Consider the following 23321-nt stretch of genomic DNA (forward strand, 5'->3'; position numbering starts at 1 on the left):
GAACCCCAATGTATATCTCTGGGTCTTTTATTTTTGTGCTACAAAGCTCTTGAAACACAAAACAAAACCAAAACCAAAATGTACTAGATTCAAATCAACACAAACACAAACTGAAAATATGAAAATGTATTGGGCAGAAAGATACCTGTACAGTAACAATACTGAAAGTAGGCTTCTCATTGCTAGCCTTAGATGGCAAAATGTGATTAGCTACTTTAAATGTTGGTGTTAAACAGTTTCAGTGTAGAATTCCATAGCCAATGAAATTATGATTCAGACCCAGAAAATTAAAACGGAAAACTCACAGGCATTTGGTGAAAGAAACGTAAAAGAATATTCTTAGCCATACATGTGCCAATGTCAGTAGAAGTCTCTGAAGCATACGCTCCGCCCGGCTCCTTCCCCCTGTAGCAGAAGTCATATCACTTCCCTTCTCTGCATATGGGTAAAGCCCTAGGAGGCGGATGGTAATGTGGAACATGGGACACACCCAACAATCCACTAATGTGTACTGTTCCGTGAGAAGGAAACATGGTGTGGGGGTGGGCAGGGCAGCAGAGCTGAAGTTTTCCTGGAGCCCTTTACTCTGATTAACACACGCAGTGAATGAAAATAGATCTAAAAAAGACGCTAACCGTCTGGCTCTCAGCTTGGTCTGATAGTGGTAAGATCAAATTATTTATAAGACACTCTGAAAACACAATGACTTGGACCAGTTGAAAAAAGAAGTAGCTATAACTGTGTAACCGGTAGCAAAAGGAAAACCATTGTAATACAAGACAGAATTTAATGTGAGAGGACAACAGATATGGTATTCTTTTTCTGGGCTTAGTTTTTGAATTGTTTTATGTGTATGTGTGTGTCTGCACGTCTACATGTGTACCATGTTCATGCAAGTAGCTGGGGCTAGAAGAGGGCATTGGGTGCCCTAGAGTTGGGGTTACAGGTAGCTGTGAGCTGCCAAACATGAGTTCTGGGAACTGATTTTGAATCCTCTGGAAGATCAGCGAGTGCTCTTAATCACTGAGTCATTTCTCTAGCCCCCTGGACCTCTCTAGAGGACACCAGATACTTCCGCTATCAGGACCAAACTTCTTCCCTAAGTGATCATGCAAGTGAAGACTTCAACAGGGATAGAGGGAGACATACACATCGAGACCACAGAAACAGCTGCACATGTAGCCAAGGTAGAGAAGCAATCTGGGTTACAATCCTGCCTCTGGGATTTATACAGGAAGGCCTTGGGCAGGATATTTTTTTCTTTTCCAGCTTTAGTATGTTCTCTTTTTAAAATATTACAGTGTGTGTGTGTGTGTGTGTGTGTGTGTGTGTGTGTGTGTGTGTGAACAACCTTTAGGAATAAGGTTACTCCTCCTACCACATGGGTCTGGGAGTCTGTAAGTCAGGCTTGTCAGTGAGCCTTTACCCAAGTCTCGTCAGTAGCCTCAGCTGCAGTTCCCTCTGAGAGGCACTAACACATCTTATGAAGAACTGTAAGAATGAAATGAGACAATGCAGGAAAACCTGATTGTTTTTAGAGGCTCAAAAATACACCTCAAAACTATATCACAATTCTTTCAACAAACTTGTGAAACACATGTTGGGAACTGTACTGGAGCCAGGAAGATGGAATGAGTCAATTATAACATTTGCTACCAGGAAAATTATATGTAAATGCTAACTTGGAAAAGTCTTCTAAGGTATTATGACAGGATGGGGTGGTCAGAGATGGCATGTAGTCCCTTAGTGTAGAGGAAGCAGACAGCCCCCCCTCCCTTTTATGAAGAAGGTAACCCTTAGGATGAACAGGTGTTTTATAGTCTGAGTAAGAGGAAGAACATTCCAGAAGAGGGCACAGCATAAAAACAAGTGGCCTGAAGGGAAACTGCCTGTTAGGAACTCAGAACATTTGAAGGCATTGGTGAAAAAGGCACTAGCTGAGGTACTGGGACTTAAACTTTTATTCTTTAGGAAGCTAATTTTGGTCACAGCAAGGGAGATGGCATATAAGCAATTTCAAGGCGAGTCAGCTAGTAAGTGGGGCTGGAGGGGTGGCTCAGTTGGTAAAAGTGCCTGCTGCCAACCCTGACGGCCAGAGTTCAATACCCAGCGCTGAGAACCCATGCCTTCAAGTTATCTTCTGACCTCCACACTAGCCCATGGTCCCAAACACAAATAAATAAAAATGTAATAAAAAGTCCAAAATTAATAAGGAAAGTAATGCAAAGCTTCAGGAGTCTAAAATAAGGGCCCCTGAGTCAGGCCACAGCAGTAAGAGAGAGAAGGTTCTGGGAGGAACCAAGAGGGAGGGGAAACAATGAGAGGCAGGAGGAACCTGGGGTTATTTTTTCCTTCTCCTTTGCATGACTAAGTGAATTGTGGTGACATTTACATAAGACTCGAGAGAAAAATCAGCTGTCAGGAAAGCATTCTGTTTTAGACAGGTTGAGTTTAAGGCCGGGGGAATAGAGGAAGAGATTTTTTGTTAAGAAGCAGACTGGCTCCTGGGCTGGAGAGAGATGGCTCAGCGATTAAGAGCACACACTGTTCTTGCAGAGGGCAGAGAGTTTGACTCCTAGCACCCACACTGGGTGGCTTGTAATTCCAGCTCCAGGGGGACTGGGTACCTTTGGCCTCAGTGAGAACCTGCACTCATGTGCACAAACCCACACACAGACACATACATGTAAGTGAGAAATAAAAGTTAAAAACATTTAAACATGTTTGGAAAAAAAAGTTTGCTCCTGGTCCGGGCACTTATCTTAGTTGGTAGATAGGATGCATGCCTCCCTGAGTTTAAGCTCCAGTGTACAGCAAGATCAGAAATGATGGAAATCTCTGAATTATCATTACCTGTCTGGTAACTAAAAGCAAGGGATGGCAGGCAGGACCTGATAGACCACTCATTCTTACTACTCCACCCTCACTAGCAATTAACGAAGGACAGGCTACTTAGGCACATCAGCTAATAAGAGATCACCGAACTAAACATGGTCAGAAACAAAGAAGACCCAACTATCAAGGGATAATTTAAAGGAGAGATTCAGGTATACAAATGTAATCTGTCAGGTCACAGAAGGCGAGGGTTGGAAAACATCCAGTGGTTTAGGAGGCTCTCTCCACAAACCTTAGGTGACCTTTAGCAGCTCAGCCTCAGTGGAATATTAGCCGCGGAAATTAGGATGATGTGGGAGCATGCTGGATCAGGTAAGTGTTTTGATTTTTCGGTTTCAAAACGTGTGAATGCATCTGTGTAACAGACTAGGGGCCAGGCCATGAGAGGATGCTGACAGGAGCCTGAAAGTCCACGAGAGAGGAAATGACCCATGTAAATGCAGTCACCGCTCTGTTGGAACTAGATGGAAATCACTGCCAGTAAGGATGATTTGAAACGCTACTTGCACTTTTCGTTTTCTTTTTCTCTGAAAGCAGCAGGAGGAGACAGTTGACATTTAAGGTCTCTCTTCGAACTGCCCCTGCTCCCAATTCGAGTGATGCGCTCACAGCGGACTACAAACCCGCTCCTTAGCTGGTTTTCTTTCCACGAAACCGTTTAGCCACAGAAAATGAGTAAAGGCAGGGCTCCCCAAGCTTAACCTCTCTTGCAGATGGCAAACCAGTCATCCCAGCAGCTCAGAGTAAACCACCCTTGGCAGGGGTGCTTGGGGAGCTGCTCAGGGGTGCGAAGCACAACCTCGCTCTGTTTGAAGCCGGGTATTGTCCAGGGCAATCGCTCCAGCCTCAGCTCCGGAGGCGGCCGGCGGGGGCTACAGGCGTCGGCAGCGAGGGAGGCCAAGGGACAGGGACGCCAGGACGAGCTCCCTGGGCGCGAGCCACTGGGCCCCGGCTTCCCCCGAGGCTCCCGGCGAGCCCGGCCCCTCGGGGAGGCTGCCTCTCTCCGCGATGCCACCGCCTGGTGCCCGTGACCACCCGGTGGCCGCTTTCGGTTCCACGCCTTATAAGGACTGGCAGGGGGGTCACGTGCGTCCCGGGCCGCCCGCCGGGAGGGGCAGCTGGGGGAAGGGAGGACAGCGGGAGGAAAGGGGAGGGAGTCGGGGGCGGAGACAGGAGCGAGGGGCGGATTCTGCGGCCGTGGGAGGCGGCGGCGGCTCGGGGAGCCGAGCGCTCACGGCCGCGCCAGGGAGCGGGACGCAAGCGGCTGCGGAGGCGGCGGCGGCGGAGGAAGGGACCGGCGCGGGGGCGGGCGAGCGCGGCGGAAGCCAGAGAGCGCGGGAGGGCCGGTGGCTGGCTCCGGGCGAGAGCCGGGGCGGCAGCGACAGCGATCGCGGCGAGCGAGGTACAAGAGGCGGCGGCCGCGGCGGCGGGGGCCCGTGTCCGTGCGCCCCGGCGGCCAGCGGGCGCGGGCCGGCGCGATGGATCCGCAGCACGTGCGCCCCGCGCTCGGAGCTCGCAGCCCGGCCTGGGAGGAACCGGTGGGTACCGCGCCGGCGCCCACCCCTCCCGCTTGTCCTTGCTCCCTGCTTCCTCCTCCCGGCCCGGGTTCCGTTCAGGAAGCGGTCCGGGATGAGGTCCCCAGCTGCTTCCCAGCCGGGGCAGCGCTTCCTCCGGCGCCCGGGCTCCACCTCGCGCGCCGCCCGGAGCGCCTTTGTCCGGTCGGCTGGAGCTCTTCCCCGAGGGGCCTCTGGCGACGGTCCTTCGAGGACCGTTTCCGCGCTTCATCCGCTTCCCAACTTTGCACTTCAGTACCGAGTGTGGCGCGGCGGCCGGGGCAGAGGAGGCGGCGGGGCCGCGCGGACAGCGGGTGGCGCCGGGAGGAGACCGGGCTCACCTCTTGACCGCGCCCTGGCAGTCACCTGGGCGTGCAGGTTCCCGAGGACCGCCGCCTGGGGAGGCGAGTATCAGCTAGAAGCCCAGAGCCACGCCTCCGACTCGGGTGGCCGCGGTTGCCCCGGGCTGCTGCGGGGGTCAGGGTGCTTGGTCCGGGATCCAGCGACGAGGCAACTTCGCTTTCGCTTGGATTTCACAGCACACGCCACACGGAGGTTGAGACATTTTAGGGGCCCAGAGTGGTGCGTGTGTTGTGTGTGCGAAGATGAGGAGAGTCGGGGGGGGGGTCTTTGAATTTGTTCCCCAAACTCCTTTAACTTAATTAACGTCTTGCGTCTCAAACAGAACCCTCTGGTGTCCATCCCTCCAGGGATTCCTCCAGGAATACCGGTCCCACGCAGACCCGTGTAATCTTGAGTGGGCAATGAATTTTGACTCTGCACGCCCTGCCTGCGTATTTGCTACTCCCTTGCGGTTGACACCGAGAACCTGTCTCAAAAGCCTGGTCCAAAATTTCTGGCTTCATCCGTGCTGTGTGTGGTGCTGTTCGGATGATGTTTTCCCAGGGATTTCCTGAGTCTGCTCAGGCGGGCCCTCTGCCTGTTGAGAGCTTGTAGGTCAGGTGCCAGGCTTGCTTCTCCATTTCTGACCCATAGACTCCCAGCCCCTTTGCCAGGGTACATTTCGCTGCCTCTTGCTTCCTGACCTTTCAGGAGTGTCCTTCGACTTTGATCCATCTGCAGCTGCTTTTGCTTTTCTGAGTTTGCACGTTAGGTAGTCCATCTGCTTATGTTCTATTGCTATTACCATTATGGAGTAAGCTATTCTTGGTGAAGAATACAGTTCAGTTTTGACATTTAATATCATTGGGAAGTAAATCCAGTGACCTGTTCTGGACTTTACTACTATATGAAGTGCTATCGGCCAACACCAGTCACAGTGGGAAACCGTGAGTTATGTGTAGTGTTTCCTTTTTTTTGGGGTGGGGTGCTGAATGTCAGGAGTACTTGGTTTGCATTTAGAAAATTAGATTAGAGATCTCTGTTTTCTTTGCAAAAGTGGTAAGAATCAAGGCGCTGTCTTATTCTTACAGAAAATATCCAGTACTAGTTCTCTTCTCCCCTCCCATGAACTTTTAAAACTAAAATCTTCACCGAGAGTGATGATACTAGCTAGACCTCAGAACTCTTAGAAAGTAGGCGTATTTAAATGGTAAGGCATTTTATTTGTTCAGCAGATATTTTTATCCAACACCTATCATGTTCTGTGATGGTTGGGCAAGCTGCTAACACTCTGGCAATTTTTGTCCCCAGGAAGCTTACATTCTTATAGCTAAAGAGTGAAAACTATTCAAGTATGTGTCATAAAACGTTTCTCCTCAGTGATTTTACTCTGAACCTTCTGTAATTCCTACACTGTTTAAACATTTTTCAAAGGAAATCTTTATGTAATTCCTTAAGAAAGTTGAGTTACCTGCCTTACTAACAAAAGGAGCGCACACAAGAGAAAGGAAAATGCATTAGAGGGAAAATGTTTAAATGTTAAATATTTCTGACGTGTGAAGCAAAGGGATTGGTGTTAACTTGATCTAAATATGTTTCGAAGGAACACTGGGTCCATCAGAATCAGTTTGTTTCTTTGTTCATGGGACAGAGTCTCACACTGCCCTCCACCAGTCTTGCTTGGAATTTACTAGGTAGCCAGGCAGGCCTAGAACTCTGTGCCATGCTCTTGTCTTGGCAGAGTACCAGGGTTCCAGGCATCATGGAATTCTCAAAACTCGGTTCTTTAACTTAGTTTGGCTCAGTGATCTCAAGAATCTGAATGAAGGGAATTCTGGCTTCCTTCACAATGAACCTATACGACGACACGTAGTCAAGCAGCACATGGTATACTTAGAAAACTAACAGCTAACTTCTAAAGCCTGAAGGAACCTCTGTCTTACACACACACACCAGGTTTCCTGAAGTCCAGTCTGTGTGCTCAGTCTCTCAGGTTGAGGATACCTGCTTCCCCTTTTGCTTCCTGTAGGTACCACAGAACAAGCAGCTGGTGTTTGCTCTGGTTTCCACAGGTGGAACCCCAGCTGCCAGTCTGTACCCACCAAGATACATTTATCCTCCAAGCCAAAAGAAATCCTTTCCCTCTTAAAACAAATGAAACAACAGCAACGAAAACAAACCTGTTTTCATTTGGCTTCCAATTCTGAGTTTGTTCAAAACCTTTTTAAAATTTAAATGTAGGCAATTTAATACTTTACCATAGAAGCTTGCAAATTTACATTCACAAAAAGACCTAAGTATAGAGTAAGTGGATGTAAGAATCCCCCCCCCCCATAGAGCCTAAACCATGATGGTATGGTTTCTACTATTCAGGCAGAAAAGCAAAGGATTCCTTGGAGATTAATGTGGCTACTTGAAAAGAAGCAGTACTCCTTGGCTAAAGGATACCAATGCCTGGAGCTAAGGGAATTTCTGGAACTTCATGACATTCTCTCTGTGAGGGGTGAAATTAAATTATTTAGCTAAGTCAGAACATTTGGATACATTATTAGCCTCATTTAGCATTTTTCTGGTTAAATATTGAACTTAAAGAAGATACAGGGTAACCATTAACTTTCTCTGTTTTCTTTGATGGTAGCTTTGGAATATAAATGTTAGTGAAAATATAGGCATCACTCAAATTTCAAATCAAAAAGTATTTGGGAAATTTAGTGTGGTACTGCACTCCTGTAATCACAGCAAATGAGCTAAGGAAGGAAGGCTCAGAGTTTGGGGCTAGCATGGGCTACATATTGAGACACAATCAAAAACCAATTAGAGAAAGTAATTGTAATTGGTGCTGGGATGTAGGTTAGTGATAGAGCGTGTGTCTATGCGACACCCTGGGTTTGTCCCACTAAAGTATACAAATAGAATCAAAGCAAAGGGTAGGAAGGTATTTAGCAAAGCAGTCCCTAATCTTGGGTGGGAGTGGGTAGCTGATAGGTAGTTAAAATTCTAGCTCCATTTAAAAATGTAGGCATATTACTTTTTTAGTGGAGGGAAGCTTGTGCTTCATTTCCTAAAGTTAGGAGGCTTTGTTTCCAAATGGTTTTGAACCAGTTAATATTACGAGTTAATATTATATCAGAATTAGACATGTAGAAAGTGAGGGTTTCAAAGCAAAAAAGGCCAAAATACAAACAAGAAGTTGCACAGCTGTACTTTATGCCAGGATGGCAAATTTTGCTGTGTGTGAAAGGATCACAGTGTGTTCCTATAATTTACAGCACCATTGCTCTTGGAATGTTTTGTTATCTGGATAGCAACTAAGAAAATTTCAACAGGGTAAGCCTGTCAAATGTTAAGTTCTGAATAGGTAACAGTAGTGTATTATGGAAATAGTTGCACATAGCAGTCATGGCAGCCTCCTGAGTCTCTGCTTGTTCATTCTGCAGTCTTTGGTTCTGTACTGAGCAGGAACATGAGTCCCAGGACATGGTTACTAAAGTACCCACTTGTGTTTTTTCAGTGTATGACATGTAGCCCTCAAAACATTGTATCAAAATTTAAATGCAAAACCATAGAACATGGAATTCAACACTTCAAGTGACTATCAACCCAGACTGTTGTTAGTAGTTGATTAATTTAAAATAGCCCTGCAGATAGTAATATTTAGTGTTCATAAAGTTTTAGTCAACGTGTCAGTACTTGTTACCCCCACTAATGGAGTATGATGCCTCTTTAAGTAGAAAGCCTCTTAGTGAGTGATTTCCATTCAATTCTGATGGTACCATGTATAGAATTTCTGTTGATTTTCTTTGGAGACAGGATCTTGCTGTATTGTTCTGGGGTGGCCTGTTAATCACTATATAACCTAAGCTGGCTTCAAGTTCTTGACATTCCTACCTCAACTTCCTATATGCAAGTTTTAAACAGTTTTGGTGATATGTTCCTTATGGAGATACCCTCACACCTGACAGGGTGTTCTGTATAGCCCTGCAACTCACACTGAAGACTGGGCTGACCTCAAATTTACAGAGATCCACCTGCCTGTGTCTCTTGAGTGCTGGGATTCAAGGTGTGTGTACCACCACAGCCTGGCAAAGATCTCAGAGTAACAGTAATAAAAAGAAATAGGCAGCGTTGAAGAAATTATTTGAAAATCTGAAACACTAAAGAAAAGTCAAGGAACTATTTATAAATCAACTACGCTAATGTATCACATATTTGAAACCTCAATAGCCATTTTGAGATATAGAGGCTGATTCAGAAGTGGCATGAATTCAAAGTCAGATTGGGCTATGAAATGATCTCCAGGCCAGTCTGAGGTGTTCTGTGAGGCTATTCCCAAAAACAAACAACAATCTCCCCCAAACAAAACAGAACAAACAAACAAACAAAAAACCCTAAGGTGAAGCACATTTCAGTTAGATTCGATAGTCACTTTGGACATTTACAGCCAGGACCTAAGAAGAAGTCAGTAGGTCCGATATTATTTTAAATTGGGGATTCTTTGCAAGTTTCTAGAAGAAATGGTTCTCCAGTGGGCGTTTTCCTGAGTTGCCCTTTGTGGGAAATGAGACAGCGTCCCTTCCTTTGCCCACACAGTGCTTTCATCCAGGGTTTCCTCTACAGCTGCATATGTTAGGGAGCTACAGTAATTTTCTTAGCTGAACTAGACTTAGACTGGCTTTGCCTTTAATGTTACAAGCATTAGAAACTTGCCATTGAACTCTATATAGAGCAGAGCTGGCGGCAAGGTTAAGTTTTTATAAGTAGCAAATATCCACACTTTGAGGGATTAATTGCCCAGCTCCTGGATCTGATGCTGTTTTGAACTATCTTTAAGCAGTCAGCATCTTTTCAAAGAGTGAGAAATGGGCTCTATCTTACAAGGATCACAAAATAGGCATGGGTGTTAAACCACCTTTCAGTTCAGTCACCCTTGCCTGGGTCCTGGAAAATGTTGCTATATAAAACTTGAAAGCTTAATGTGTAGATTGAAGTACTTGATAACAGCCAAACTGACCTTTAGCTATATATAGTGTGGCAAAGAGAATGTTAGAATCGTAATCTCCTGTTTTTTTTACTTTGGCCCCAGATCCCTCGGTGCCTTTAATGTTAAAAGGAAAGTTTGAACTATGTAAAGACCCACTTACTAGGGGTCTTTGAGTTGCCAAATCGTCAGATTTGTCTGTGATCAAATAGCCAGACCAGGATAAATGTCATTAAAAGGGCATTCATTATTTTGCTTTGGTTATGATGGGCCCGTGTACACTAGACAAGAACTCTAGCACTGATTTATGTCCCAGCCAAGGCCTTTATTTAATGTTATTGTCTCTTAAGGACAGATACAGAACTTCATGTTATCGGGCCATAAGAACTCTTGAAGTCCATTTACCCGACTCCTTCCTTCCTTTCCTAAAGTGTGAGAGGCTGTCTTTGTCTTCTTGTAACATGGCAGTACTCTCTTACCCCGAATAATTGAATCTCATTGCCCACTTTTAGTACAGTTAAAATGCCTTAGAGCTCACAGCTCTAACAGCCGAATAATTGTTAGGTCTTAAGGTTGCTGTTAGAGGAAAACAACAACCCAGAATCTTAGTTTTGAGGAACTTTCAAGGTCATGGCCAACTGACAAATAGGAAAGGAACCTGAAGGGCACAGGCTAAAAAGATTGCTCTATCAAGGAGAGCCCTTAGGGGAAGCTAGGGAATTCTTACTTAATTGAAAAAACATAGCTGACAAACTATGAAATTCTCCTTGGCTGACAGCAGGAAACTTGTCATTTTAGTGCACCCTCAGCCTTCCTTGCAGTACAGGACTTTTGAGGTTGAATGTGCCTTCAATGCAGGGAGGTTGCTGTTGCCTGCCGCTGCGCTTAAGCAGCAGTCCAGGGATGCCTCCAGAGCCAAAGCTAAAGCCTGTGGATCCCCTCACTCCTCAGGATCTAGTCCGGCTAAGGAGTGACGTCCCTTCTCTCATGTGAATGTGTATATACATTTTTTTCTTTGCTTAGTACTTTGTTCCTGTGGCTGAATGCATTCTTCCGTGCATTGTGGATGGGCGCTTCAGTTTAGACATTTATTTCAGCATATTGTCGTCTTGGGCTGCGTGTCCTCTCTTGTTTCGGCGCTCTCTCCACGCCCTTCTCAGCTTCCTGCTAGCCAAAGGGAATCGCTCTTTCTGAACGAAAAGTTCCCAGAGCCCAGATGAACCTCCGGGAAAATGCTCTTCTCTTCCGTGTGCGCCAGATCTGGGTGGGCCCCAAAACTAAACACCACAGTGGAGGAGGCCAAAAGAACCCGAACTCCCTGGCAGAGGTGGGAGATGTAAGGTCCTTGCAGTCGTGCTGAGGGTCCGGAGATCCACTCCATATCCCAGGCAGAGGGAACTTTTTTATTTAGCTGGAACGGTGCCACAAGGCCCGAGTGTGTGGAGATTAGGGGTCCAGGGGTGCATCCTGGGCGTAGGAGAAAACTCTACGTTCCTCCTTTCCGCAGGAGCCTTCCCCCCACGCCAGCAGCTTTGCACCGGGGAAGAGCATCTCCATCGCCTGATCTGCTGGTGCACTCCTGCCCAATTCTGCTCTCTATTCCCTCTAGGCCCTCAGACCCTAGAAAGAGTAAGAGTAAGGTTGTTCGAGCCTTTTTGCGACCTCCATTCTCAACTCGGTGCTGGTCGTATCCTGGGTCAACAACCTCAGAACATCCTAAGTCTGGGTGCGCAGGCGTGAAGCGCGCAGAGGAACCGGCGGTGTCCTCAAGGGTGGCTTGTGGTCTCTGGTCCCCAGAACCGTGCGGCCAGGACCTCGGAAGATGGCGCCAGCTAGGCGCGGGGCTTGGGCGCTCGGGCAGAGCCCAGCAGCTGACCACAGCCCCTCGGGGCACTGTTGTGTACCCCGCAGGAACCAGAGAGGATGGCCGGGGCGGGCAGCCTGCACCACCCTCCGGGAGGAGCGGCCACTGGGACCGGCGCAGTTTCCCCAACCGCTGCGGGACCGGGAGAGGATTCATCCGACAGTGAAGCGGAGCAGGAGGGACCCCAGAAGCTGATCCGCAAAGTGTCCACTTCTGGACAGATCCGGACCAAGGTAAGACTGGTCTGCGGGCATGCAGTAAAGTTGTAGGTGGAGGGAGAACGCTGGGGGATCCTGGGAACCGGGATCCAGAGGGAGGGGCGCAGGGGCGCGGCCTGTATGGGGCGGGGACTCGCTCAGGGGCGGGACCCGGCGTCTGGGATTCCTGCCTAGGGTTTGGAGACTTCCAGGGTGTGTTCCAGAAGGCTGGGCTAGCAGTCAGAGAATATGGCTTGGCGGGAGCAAGGGACAAAGTTGAAGCCCCTCTGCGAGTTCCCACTTAGGGAACTTAATATGGAGTTCAGAACTGTATCGCGCCTGCAACCTTGCATTCCTACCTGCAGCAGGCTGCTTGCTCCTCTCTGGGCACAACTTAGAGCGGTGGATAGGAGATGATGCCAGTTAGTTTCTCTGGTGTGCTATGCCTACAGGCTGGTTAGGCTTCTGTGTCTCGGGTTCCCACAGCATGCAGAACTCAGATTGCACATCCATCGTGGCTCATCACACGATTCCTCTTCAGCTTATGTGCAGGAGAGTGTGTGTGTGGTGATTTTGTGGAGCTGTGTGGACAGTCTCAAAGTGATGATGAACATACCCAAGGCAGGGGCTACTGGCTATTAGCGGATTTATATAGTCTAAAGTTCATATTGGTTTCAAAGTCTTCACACCCAGGCTGTTGTCGGTGGGTTCATGGAGGATTTTGAGCAGGGAACCAATTAAATCATTGGGTGCAAAAGCGCACGCCTTTAATCCCAGCACTCGGGAGGCGGAGGCAGGTGGATCTCTGTGAGTTCGAGTCTAGCCTGGTCTACAGAGCTAATTCCAGGACAGGCTCCAAAGCAATACAGAGAAACCCTTCCTTGAAAAACCAAAAGTAAATAAACAAATAATAGAAAAAATAAAAAGGTTAATTCATTCTACAGCCATTTTCATGAAAATTATCTTACTAAGGCTTATGGGAGTCTTACATGGAAACAGTTTTACTGTATGCCAATGGATTAGTGTTTGTTTTAGCGTCAGCTGACTTCTAACATTAAGGAAAGACACACATGTCAGTGGCTGTAAAGATAAAGTTACTAAAGAGTCAAGAGTCAAGGGTTGCTTCCGCTGTTTACTTCATATCTCGGAACTGCTTTTAATGGAGATGGTTTTTGAGTTTTATAGCATTTTTTATATTTGGAGATTTAGAGTATTTCTCAAAGATTAAAGCTAACCAGTATAGAGACTTTTTAACAATGATTTTAAACTAAAAAAAAAAAACCTCATAAAACTGGGTTAATGAGAAAAAATGGCAGGTTTAAAAATGCCACATTATATAGTTTATGAAATGGTCAAAATTTCACGCATATTGATATCAAGAATGACTAGTAAGGTTTATGCCATTGGAAAGAACATTTAGGTATGGTTATAAATTGAACTGAGTAAGTAAAGTTGAACAACAAACTTGTTGGGAATTACTACTAAAATTTGCAGGTTTAATTAGCAATGGGCATTATCTGCATAAGAATTGAAACACGCTTAGGAAAATGTAGCTGTCACCTCATCTTCTCCACAGTGATGGGATCATAGTCGTGAAAAGTAAGCCCCATCTCATTATTGACCTCTGGTTTCCCTCTCAGAGGCAGTCACAGGTGACATTTTCTTAGGGTGCTTCCAGAACGTTTCTGTACACTTAAAAGGGTTGTGTATTATATATGCACAACATACCTGTAAGGATACATACATAGATATTATGTGTATAAATATAACAATGCATTTACACATTTCTTTAAACATTATGGTATATACCTGTAATGCCAGCCCTGGGGAAGCTGAAGTTGAAGCATGAAGATTGCCCCAGGGTAGCATAGTGAGGCCCTCTCTCGATAAGTAAATACATAGAAAACATCGAGGGCTACCTTTGTGTTCACAGATATTCACACATATAAGTATACTGACTATAAGTATATATTCTGCACATATAAATATATGCCTATTCCTAGAAGCTGCTACTGGGACTATTCTATATTGGTCTTATGTATATTTACTTCATTTTTTTAGTGACTGACGCTAGGTTGAGCTGTATGAAATTGCTCACAGCAGTTCCAAATTGGTAAAGTATAGGAAGTTTCATTTGGTTGAACCTAACATGATATGTGATCATGTAATTAATCAGGTAATTAATCAGATTTTTTTGTGTGGAAGGAAGTGGGTAGTTTTAGGACAGCATGCTAATTTCAGCATTTTTGTTTTTGCAGTGGATATGCTGACTTTTTGTGTATAAAAAATAGGGTGAGAGGGAAAGAGAGGGTGGTACTGAAGATGGGACCCGAAGCCTCTCCACACTAGCCATTTGCCCTGCCCCAGCCCAAGAGTGAGAATGCACTTTAAAGGCGAATGTGGTTTAACAGTGCTCTCCTCTATCTTAGTGCCCCCCTCCTGCCCCCCCTGCCCCCCACTGTGTATGTGCTTTTGTTCTCTTTTTGTTTTCGATTTTCCTCCATGGTTTCTTAGTATATCTTTTGTGCTCTTTACTATTTTCACTTGGGTCTTTTCTCCTGTCAGCTCAGTAGAACTTAAGATAGATACATCTAGGTTTCTACTGCAGAACAGGTAATTTTGTATCCAACTTAATTTCCCAAAGGTAAACTCTGCAGGAATGAAAGTGATGTTGGTGTAAAAAAGCCAAATGGGACCAGTAAGGTTGCTGCTCCTCTCTGGTTTCTTTTGCTGTGTCTTTTTCCTTCCATATTGTTCCCTGTGGGTGGAGTCTCATTTAGACATGGTGCTGTACCACATTTCACATGAATTTCACAGGTGCCGACAATGAGATGGTCTGAAACAACAATAACAGTTAGGTTCTGAACGTGATGAGCGTGACATGTGCCTGTTGTTGGTGCTGGAGTACAGTAATAGTAGTCTTTGATTTTGCATTAATGGCTGGGGATTGCTTGCTCAGATTGCAGGCTGGCATGGTCCACTGTCATTCAGTGTTGCCAGCAGATGAGAATTGTCTCAATGACTTTCAGCCATTGAATTATCTTGGCCAAGGTTAGGAAGGTTTGTGTGTCAAAAATATCTTCTGATTAGGTAATCGGGTTCTCATTTTGTGTGACATTTACATGTGTTCATATATTAATCCCAGTGGCCAAAAGTTATTCTCTGAATTTGGCAGAAATGTACCTAAATATATAATACTGCTTTTAGCTGATGAATAGCATAGTTTTAATTTATCATAAAAATTTATCACAAATAAACTTCTGTAGCTTTATGTTAAGGCAGTGTGGGTTTTTGCTTTTCTTTGCTTTATGAGATACAGTTTCTGCAATTAAAATAATATTGTCTGATCTGGTGCATGTCTTTAATCCCACCACTGGGAAGGCAGAGGCAGGTGGATCTTTGTGAGTTCCAGGCCAGCCAGGGCTACAAAGGGAAACCTGTTTGAAAAACAAACAAACAAACCAAACAAAAACCAAGTGTACCACCAAAAATTATTACTATTATTTTAACCATGATTTCTAGGTGGAGGAGACCAGGGACACTTGTTCACCATTTTTCAAATCATTCAGTTTCTTGGGACTCATGGTGGTTTCTGTTCAGTTTAAAAAAGAGACAATAAACCAGAAGATATCATTAAAAACCCTTAGCCCCTGTTCTGTGTGGAAACATTGGAATCAAGTAAAGACCCAAATAAGATGAAGAGAGAGAAGTAGGACCCGTTGGAGGCCAAAAGGACCATGTACATTTTGATCACCTGGGGCAAAACTCTGTCTACTTTTCTCAGGTTTAAAGCACTAAAGATTTTAAGTTTTGGGCCAGTAGGACTTCCTCAGAGTTCCTCAGCTCCGAGAGCGATGGACTAGGGAGGGAGATGGGAGAGGGCTGGAGTAACCTTGGTCAGAGGGTACAAAATTTCAGTCAGACTGATTAGGTAAGGTCTATAGACTATAGAATAAGTTCTATTGTAACTCTCTTGGTAATTATAGCTAATAAAGGTTATGTATTGAAATTTGCTTTAAGTTAGAGAAATGTTCTCACTACAAAATGGAGATTGAAGAAGCCTAATTCAATCGTTTCACACTGTTGTGCATATGGAATATAATATCATTTGATATAAATATATGCTGTTTTTTTTTGTGGTGTTGGGGATTGAACCCAGAGCCTTGGGCATACTAGACATTACCATTACTACTGCTATGATTGAAAGCAAATTGGGGAGGAAAGGGTTTATCTGGCTGATGCTTCTACATCCATAGTCCATCACTGAAGGAAGTCAGGATGGGAACTCAAACAGGATGGGAACCTGGAGGCAGGAACTGATGCAGAGGCCATGGAGAGGTGCTGTGCACTGACTTGCTCTCCATGGCTTGCTGGGCTTGCTTTTCTGTAGAACCCAGGACCACCAGCCCAGGGATGGCTTCATCCAAATGTGTTGGGCCCTCCCACATCAATCACTAATTAAGAAAATGTTCTTCAGGCTTACCTGTGACCCAGTCTTTTGGAGGTATTTTCTCATTTGAGGTTCCCTCCTTTCAAATGACTCTAAGCATGTGTCAGATTGACAAAAAACTAGCCAGCACTCTAGCTAAGTACTTGGCCACTGATGTAGTAGGCTCATAGCTACCTGTCTTTTTTTTTTTTTTTCAAAGCATTTTGGAGATACTAATCTTTATCTTGTAGATTCTGGTCTCAACCTCCAGAGTAGCAGGGATGATAGTCGTGAGCTACCATGAGCATCTTATAATTTTTAGTATAATATAGCATTATTCTTTGAGAATTTCATACAGTGCTTTTTGATCATATTCACCCCAGTCTTCCCTTTATCTCTTACCAGATTCATTACTCCCTATCTTTCTATCCCCTTCTACCTTTGCAACCACCTGTACTTCCTCCTCTCCCCCTCCCCCTCCTCCATAATCTACTGTGTATAGTTTGCGCTGTCCATTTACTGAAATATGATGGGCTATCCATAGGATTAATCTAGGTCTACCAGGGGCCATCCCTCGAACTGACTTTCCCTTCCACTGAAGCCAACAGCTGTCAGTATCAGCTTATAATTTTTGTCAATTATACCTTAATAAAGGAAAAGAACAACAAAAACAAAACAACCGGTCCACCTAAGTCTGGTAGAGGACTCTGCCATGGAAGTGTGAAATGGTGTTCATGGTACTCAAGAGTGGATGAGTGTGCCTGTACTCCAATAAAACTTCATTTAAGGATCTGGAATTTGAAAATTTAACATTTTCAAGTTTAAAAATGCTCCTGTAAAACAAGCAACCTATTTAAATATGTAAAGCCCTTTGTCACTTCTTGGCTGTGTAAAAACCCGAGTGCCAGCAGGATGTGGCTGATGGGATGGTCCGTGGCCTTGTCGGCTAAGGCTGGCCTCTGCCGTAGAGGATTGAGATGCTGTGGTTTGGCTTCCGAAGCAATGCACAATTAAAGCATTGCTAAATATCAGCATCTAACACACCAAATAAAGCTAAATTTCAATCCATTTGAAAAAAAAATCTCATCTTTGTAGAACATTTTATTTTTAGATTGGTTTGCGTCTTTGCTTCCATTTTAATGTGAACTAAATATAGCCTGGAAAGTCTGACTCTTGGTACAGTAATATATAGTATAGCAGCGTGCTTTCCATTTTGATTACAAGTCGAACATGATAGCCCATTATTAAAGATAAGACAAATAATTTACTAAACCTTTACATATCGTGTAAGATGTGTTGCTTCGACATATCTAAATTTAGAAATCTTTCGCTTAGTTGAAGGTTGTGTGTTTGCCCCAGTAAGGGTAGGCCTGATAGGGCCGAGGAAAGAGCTGGGCTCCCTTTGGAGTTGCTCTGATACTGGATTTGTTTGACTGCACTTACTTAGGAACTGTGTTCACAAGGGAAGGTTTTAATTAAAGAGAATAGACTTTGAAAAAGGACCATAACATGTTAGTACTTTGCAGTTGCCCCTGATACATTTTTTTTTTCCATTTTGCACAGGTGTTTTTTTTTTTTTTTTTAAGACTGGGTCTCCTTTTGTAGCCAGGCAACTCAGAACTCAGTCAGTCTCTCAGCAATCCTCCTACCTCAGCCTCCTGAGTACTTCGATATCAGGAGTGAGTGGCCTTGCCCAGCTATTGACGCTTTAAAAAGTGTTTTTATTTTTAATTATGTATATCAGTGTATGTCTATGTTTGGATAAGTGCATTTGGTCGAAGGCATCAAAATCCCTGGTGTGGGAAGTTACAGGCAGTTGTGAGCCACCTAATTAATGTTGGTGTTGGGAGCTGAACTCAGTCCCTCTGCAAGAGCATCTCTCCAGCCTATATTGGTTTCCTCCCTCCCTTCTTCCTTCTCTCCCTCCCTCCTTTCCTCTCTCCCTCCCTCCCCCCTCTCCTTCCCTACTTCCTTTCCCCTTTTCTTTTTTCCTTTTTTAATGAACATAAGCCATAGCAACCCTTTCTCCTGCCTTTGGTTATGAGGCTGTTTGGAAGACTGTAGCTCTTATTTTATATCAAGGAAGTCTGATTCTTTATGCGGTGTGGCGGTAGGATGTCTAACCTCATGTGTCCACTGAGTGCCAGCACTACCCCATGACCACAACATAATTTGGTATCTCTGATTCTTTAAAGCTGAGCATCATGGCTCATGCCTGTAACTCCAGCTCTTGGAAGGCAGAGGCAGGGGAATTGCTGTGAGTTCCTGACCAGCTTGGGCTACAGAATGATATCTTTTGACAAAGAACAAAAACTATTCTCATTCTAAAACTGTATTCATAGGTGTCCATTTTGCTATGGTGTGTCATGTGCAGTGGAGATAGATAGTCAGATATTAGAATATTACAGATTTTTAAGTGGCATAGGAGTTTGTACTAATAATCCAAGTTAAAATGCATGCTGGCTCAGGAACAGACACCTGTACATATTCTGTTCTAGATAAAATGGTTAGGTGGTGAAAACTGGCCTCCAAAACCTGTCATTTTTCATTCCTTACCTAGTTAAAAAAATTTTTTTACTCATATTTTTTCCAAAAATATATCTTAATAGGCCAAGTGGAAAATTACTTCTTATGATTCTTTTAAGCTGTACCATGACCTTTTAAAAAATACCATCATACCTTATAGAAGTGAAACTAAGTTTTCTTTGAAAACCCGTTTAGAAAGCTAGGTACCTAGACACATTTTCTTCTAAATTAGTACTTCTGAGGATTAAAACAAAACAACACAGCCAAAATGATTCAGTGGTTCTTATTAATTTTAATTAGGATCCATGGACATTTCAGCTAAAATATTTAAATCTGAAATCTACATTCTAAATGTTTACTCATATTTATCAATAAAAACCAGGATTCATTTGCAAAAACTCTGAAGCATGTTGCGAGGTTGGGTCACAGAGCTGAACATATTAGTAATGTCGGGGTGGGATGGAAGAGAAGGGAGGAAGGAGAAACAGAGAGAGGTAGGGAGAAGCCAGGAGCCTGCTACAGACCCTCATGCTTACATGCTGCTCCTTAATGCTTCCTAGTCAGGAGCTCTGGGGCCAGAATGCAGCCACTGGAACCCTTGGACCATAGTTCTCGGAGCCCAAGGGTTAGGAACAGAAGGCTTTGAAGACCTGCTTTGAGGTCTTGTCCTACCATTAATCCAGCAGTTTAATTTTAGTGTCAGACTTGGGATTTTTTTTTTCACTTGAAATTTAGGTAATTTGACCCAACTGTGAAATAATGCCATTTGGCTGGTTGTGGTGGCACACACCTTTAAGCCCAGCATGCGTGAAGCCCAGGCAGGCGGATCTCTGTGAGTTCAAGGTCAGCCTGGTCTTGAGTCAGGGCCACACAGTGAGACTCTGTGTCAAAAAGCAAAATAAAACTTAAAGGTCACTTACTTTATAGATAAAATGCTAGGTTAGAAAGATACTTCTCTTTTTCTGAAATGGCCAAACATAGTGGTGTGTGTTTGCAGTTTTAGTTAGAAAAGTGAGGCAGGAGGATGGCATGAGGCATGGGGTTTTAGGTCAGAATGAACGACATAACGAGACCATCTCTCCTCATTAAATAACAAAATAACCCAAACCACCACCCCTCCATCCCTAAAACAGTGACAACAAAAAATCCCCAGACATACAGGCTGTGCAGTAAGTGGATAAAACTCTCTCTGTGTGTGTGTGTGTGTGTGTGTGTGTGTGTGTGTGTGTGTGTACTCATGGCACACTAATGCAGGGTGGCTTGGAAATGGTGACTATTTTCCATCAGTTTCTAGGGCAAGAGCCACCACATTCATCTGAGAACAGTTTCTATACTGTGCATCACCTGGGTGTGCCTTCCGTTTTTAATCCTTGTCACACCTCACTTCGTGAATTCTAAAAATTCAAGTAGCGAGGTAGGCGCCAGGTATAGAACAGGAAGCCCGATAGACACTATCAATGCAGGGAGGCTTTGTGAGCTCCGAAACGTGGTGAACGTGGTGTACGGATGAGAAGTGCTCCAGAGGGAAAGGAGTCACACTAGCCAGTGCAGTTTGGAGAGTTGGAGGAGGTCTCTCCCGGAAGGGGGCGTTCCAGCTGTGTGTGTGTGTGGGGGGGGCCCTTCAGAAAAGCCCTCTACACAGAGGGGCAGTGGCTGCATGGGTAAGGAGGCCAGTGGGACTGAAAGGCGGTGTGGGAAACATGGAGAAGGTCAGAAGTGCGTGAGCAGAGTCAGCAATAAGGTACCCGGAGGAGGAGGTCTCAGATGGGACTCTACACATGCCTGTGTTGGGGCGTTGGATGGCTTTTTTACTATGTATCTGTGTGGATGCTCATAGAGAGGCTGAAGCATTGATTGTGAGAGGAAGTTCCAGGGCAGAAAAGAAAAGACAGATGCATCAGCACAGAGCTCAGCGAAGTGATGAGGCCCGTTCCAGTGGGGTTTCTGCACCCCACCCCACTCTGGCCCGTCGTGTTAGTCTTCTCTGTTTCCAGAGCAAGGCAGGTGTTTCTTAAATGCGTGCCCGTGTCGTTCTGCCCACTGGAGATGGCCCACTTTCTCAGTGTCTCCCACTGATTTATTTCTGTGTACTTTCATTTTTCTCGCATTCCACACTCTGTCCGGCTTTAGAAAAATATGGCTGGCTGGCTGTGAGACTAGGACGGTTAGGAGATAATGCATGTGGAGCAGGCAGAGTGTCCAGTTAAAGAGAAAATAAATTTGCACTCAAGTAAGTTTAGTGGAAGAAAGCTCTTCAGAGGGGAGGGGGCAGGACAAGCCATGTGTTCTCACCGGCATTTGAATGGCACTGGTGAGGGATGGAGCAGATGTTCTCATCACCCATACCATAACCAATGTAGAAGAAACCCCGGTACCATCCTCCCCTAAGATCCAGATACATACCCAAACTTCAGCTTAGTGACCGCTGTGTCACGGGGATGTAAGTGAGACACTATGGTTTTGGGTAACTGCAGGCACAAAGGTCTAAGTAGTTTTATTCCTGTGGCCTTTTTGAGACGGAGCCTCAAAGGCCTGGAAGTCCTGGTTCCCACAAGTACTAGGATTACAGGTGTGTATCCCCATTCCCACCTTCCAAACTGTTTCTCAAGTTTGAGTAAGTATCGGGAATTTTGAATAATCCGTTCTTTAATTGGGTTCTTTTGCAGGACTCAGGCTATCCCTCACGCTTCTTCACTTATTCCTGTGCTGTTGGATTGGTATGGGCTGGATGACATGTTAGTATGCAGAGGAAAATATGACAGCTCTTGGTGGCTTTCATAAAAAAAAAAAATGAGCCCCTTCTACAACAGTGTTTGAAAGCATGTTTGTACAGATTTACAATGAGTACATTTTGGCATTATTGTGAGAATAATATTGATCTCATGACCCCTGAAGAATTCTGTGTTACTATAATGTATGTGGATCTTTCTCTCTCTGTCTCTGTCTCTGTGTGTGTGTATTGAGTTCTATGAACTGAGAGAGCAAGCAGAAAAAACAGAGGATATAAAGAAAAGCTGTGAGCTCACACCTGGCACTACCCAGTAGGTTGTGAGGCAGGGTTCCTGGAGCACTGTGTGGGAGGGTTGCTGAGTAGCAGGGAAAAAGTTGGAGGTCAGTGGGTGGGGCTGAGCAGACAGTCTTCTGAGACACTGTCCTTGATAACTTAGCACCTGGGAGCATATAATTAGGCCTTAGATGCAAGTCGTTATGATTCTATAGAAGGAGTACAGTTGGTGTCCCGAGCTACTATGTTTGACCTGGGGAACAAAGCCAGTATTTAAAAGACAGTAGAGAAAGGCAGCAATGGGTGGCGAGGACTTTGAATGTCAAGTGAGGGCTTCATTTAAGTGTAACCAATTTTAAAAAAGATTTCTTTGTGTGTGTGTGTGTGTGTGTGTGTGTGTGTGTGTGTGTGTGTGTGTGTGTGTGTGTTCAGGTGCCTGTGGAGGCATCATATCCTGGGACTGGAGTCACCTGACTTGAGTGCTGTGAACTGCACTTGGTTTCTCTGCAAGAGCAGTAGTGCCCTGACCCCTGAGCCACCTCTTCAAAATGAAAACAGGTTTTGTTTTGTGTTTCCAGACAGGCTTTCTCTGTGTGCAGCCCTGGCTGTCCTGGAACTCACAGAGGTCCACCTGCCTCTGCCTCCTGAGTGCTGGCCATTTTCTTTTTCTTTTTTTTTTTTAAAGTAAAGTTATGTGAACCACAGAGGAGCATTCAGCTGAAAGGGAAGAGTGGCTGCAACAAAGAGAGAAGACATGGAGTCTTGCAAGCAGGTTAGGATGGCCTTTCCTGGTAGCCATCAGCTGGGTCTCAGCACGAGGCAGATGGGGGAGGGGATACTTCCAGAAGCACATTGATAATTTCGACTTTTCTCAGTGAAATGGGAAGCGAAGCTGTCAACTGAGAATCACGGTGGAAGAGATGGCAGAGATGTGGAGAGTGGAGGTGGCCAGGAGACAGTTGATGGGGGGGGGGGGGGAATCCTTGACTGGAAAGTGGAAGCCAGGGGCCTGAGGAATGCAGCGTGAATACCAGGTGTGAATACCAGGCTGAGGCACTGTCAGCCCGGCCAGGGACCCTGACCACCTGCAGGGACAGACTGAATGGGGAGCTGTAAGAGAGGTGTTGCCTGTAGGTTGTGTAGGCATGGCCAGGGAGGATGGGAAATCCCACAAATGGGGGTCCCAAGAGTGAGCTTTGGAATTTATTTACACTGGGCAACAGTGACTAGGAGATCGAGAAGTAGAGGAAGAGAGGGTTTAGAGATGGAGTTAGGCACAAGAATTAAACATTGTAGTTATTTAAATCGAAAAAGGAAGAAGGAAAAACTTAATAGAAACTACACAGCTTCAGTTATTTAAGGTATGGTTTAGAGATGCATTAATAATAGGTTTTGCTGGGGGGGGGGTCTCCAGATTATGTATGTATGTGAAGTTTGGTATACCTCCCTTTGGAAAATCCAAAGAACAGTTTACTTAGAAAACGAAAGAGAAAGTTTCCATAAACAAACAAGCAAATCTACTTTGGAATTCAA

At 45.0% G+C, this 23321-nt stretch overlaps 1 protein-coding gene across 4 annotated transcripts in view; it reads left to right on the top strand.

Moving 5' to 3' along the window:
• The first annotated feature begins 4110 nt into the window (after nt 1-4110).
• The window catches only part of Dgkh (diacylglycerol kinase eta), a 153440-nt gene continuing 134229 nt past the window's right edge, over nt 4111-23321 (top strand). For 2 of the 4 annotated variants that reach the window (XM_051195338.1, XM_051195339.1), the window contains exons 1-2: nt 4111-4433; nt 11680-11865. In XM_051195338.1, the coding sequence (XP_051051295.1) occupies nt 4374-4433; nt 11680-11865 (246 nt within the window). In that variant the 5' untranslated portion in view covers nt 4111-4373. The remainder of the gene's footprint in view (nt 4434-11679; nt 11866-23321) is intronic. The other 2 variants (XM_051195341.1, XM_051195342.1) reach the window with 1 other exon arrangement.

This window comes from Phodopus roborovskii, unplaced genomic scaffold, assembly GCF_943737965.1.
Source record: "Phodopus roborovskii unplaced genomic scaffold, PHOROB, whole genome shotgun sequence".
NCBI classification, from domain to species: domain Eukaryota; kingdom Metazoa; phylum Chordata; class Mammalia; order Rodentia; family Cricetidae; genus Phodopus; species Phodopus roborovskii.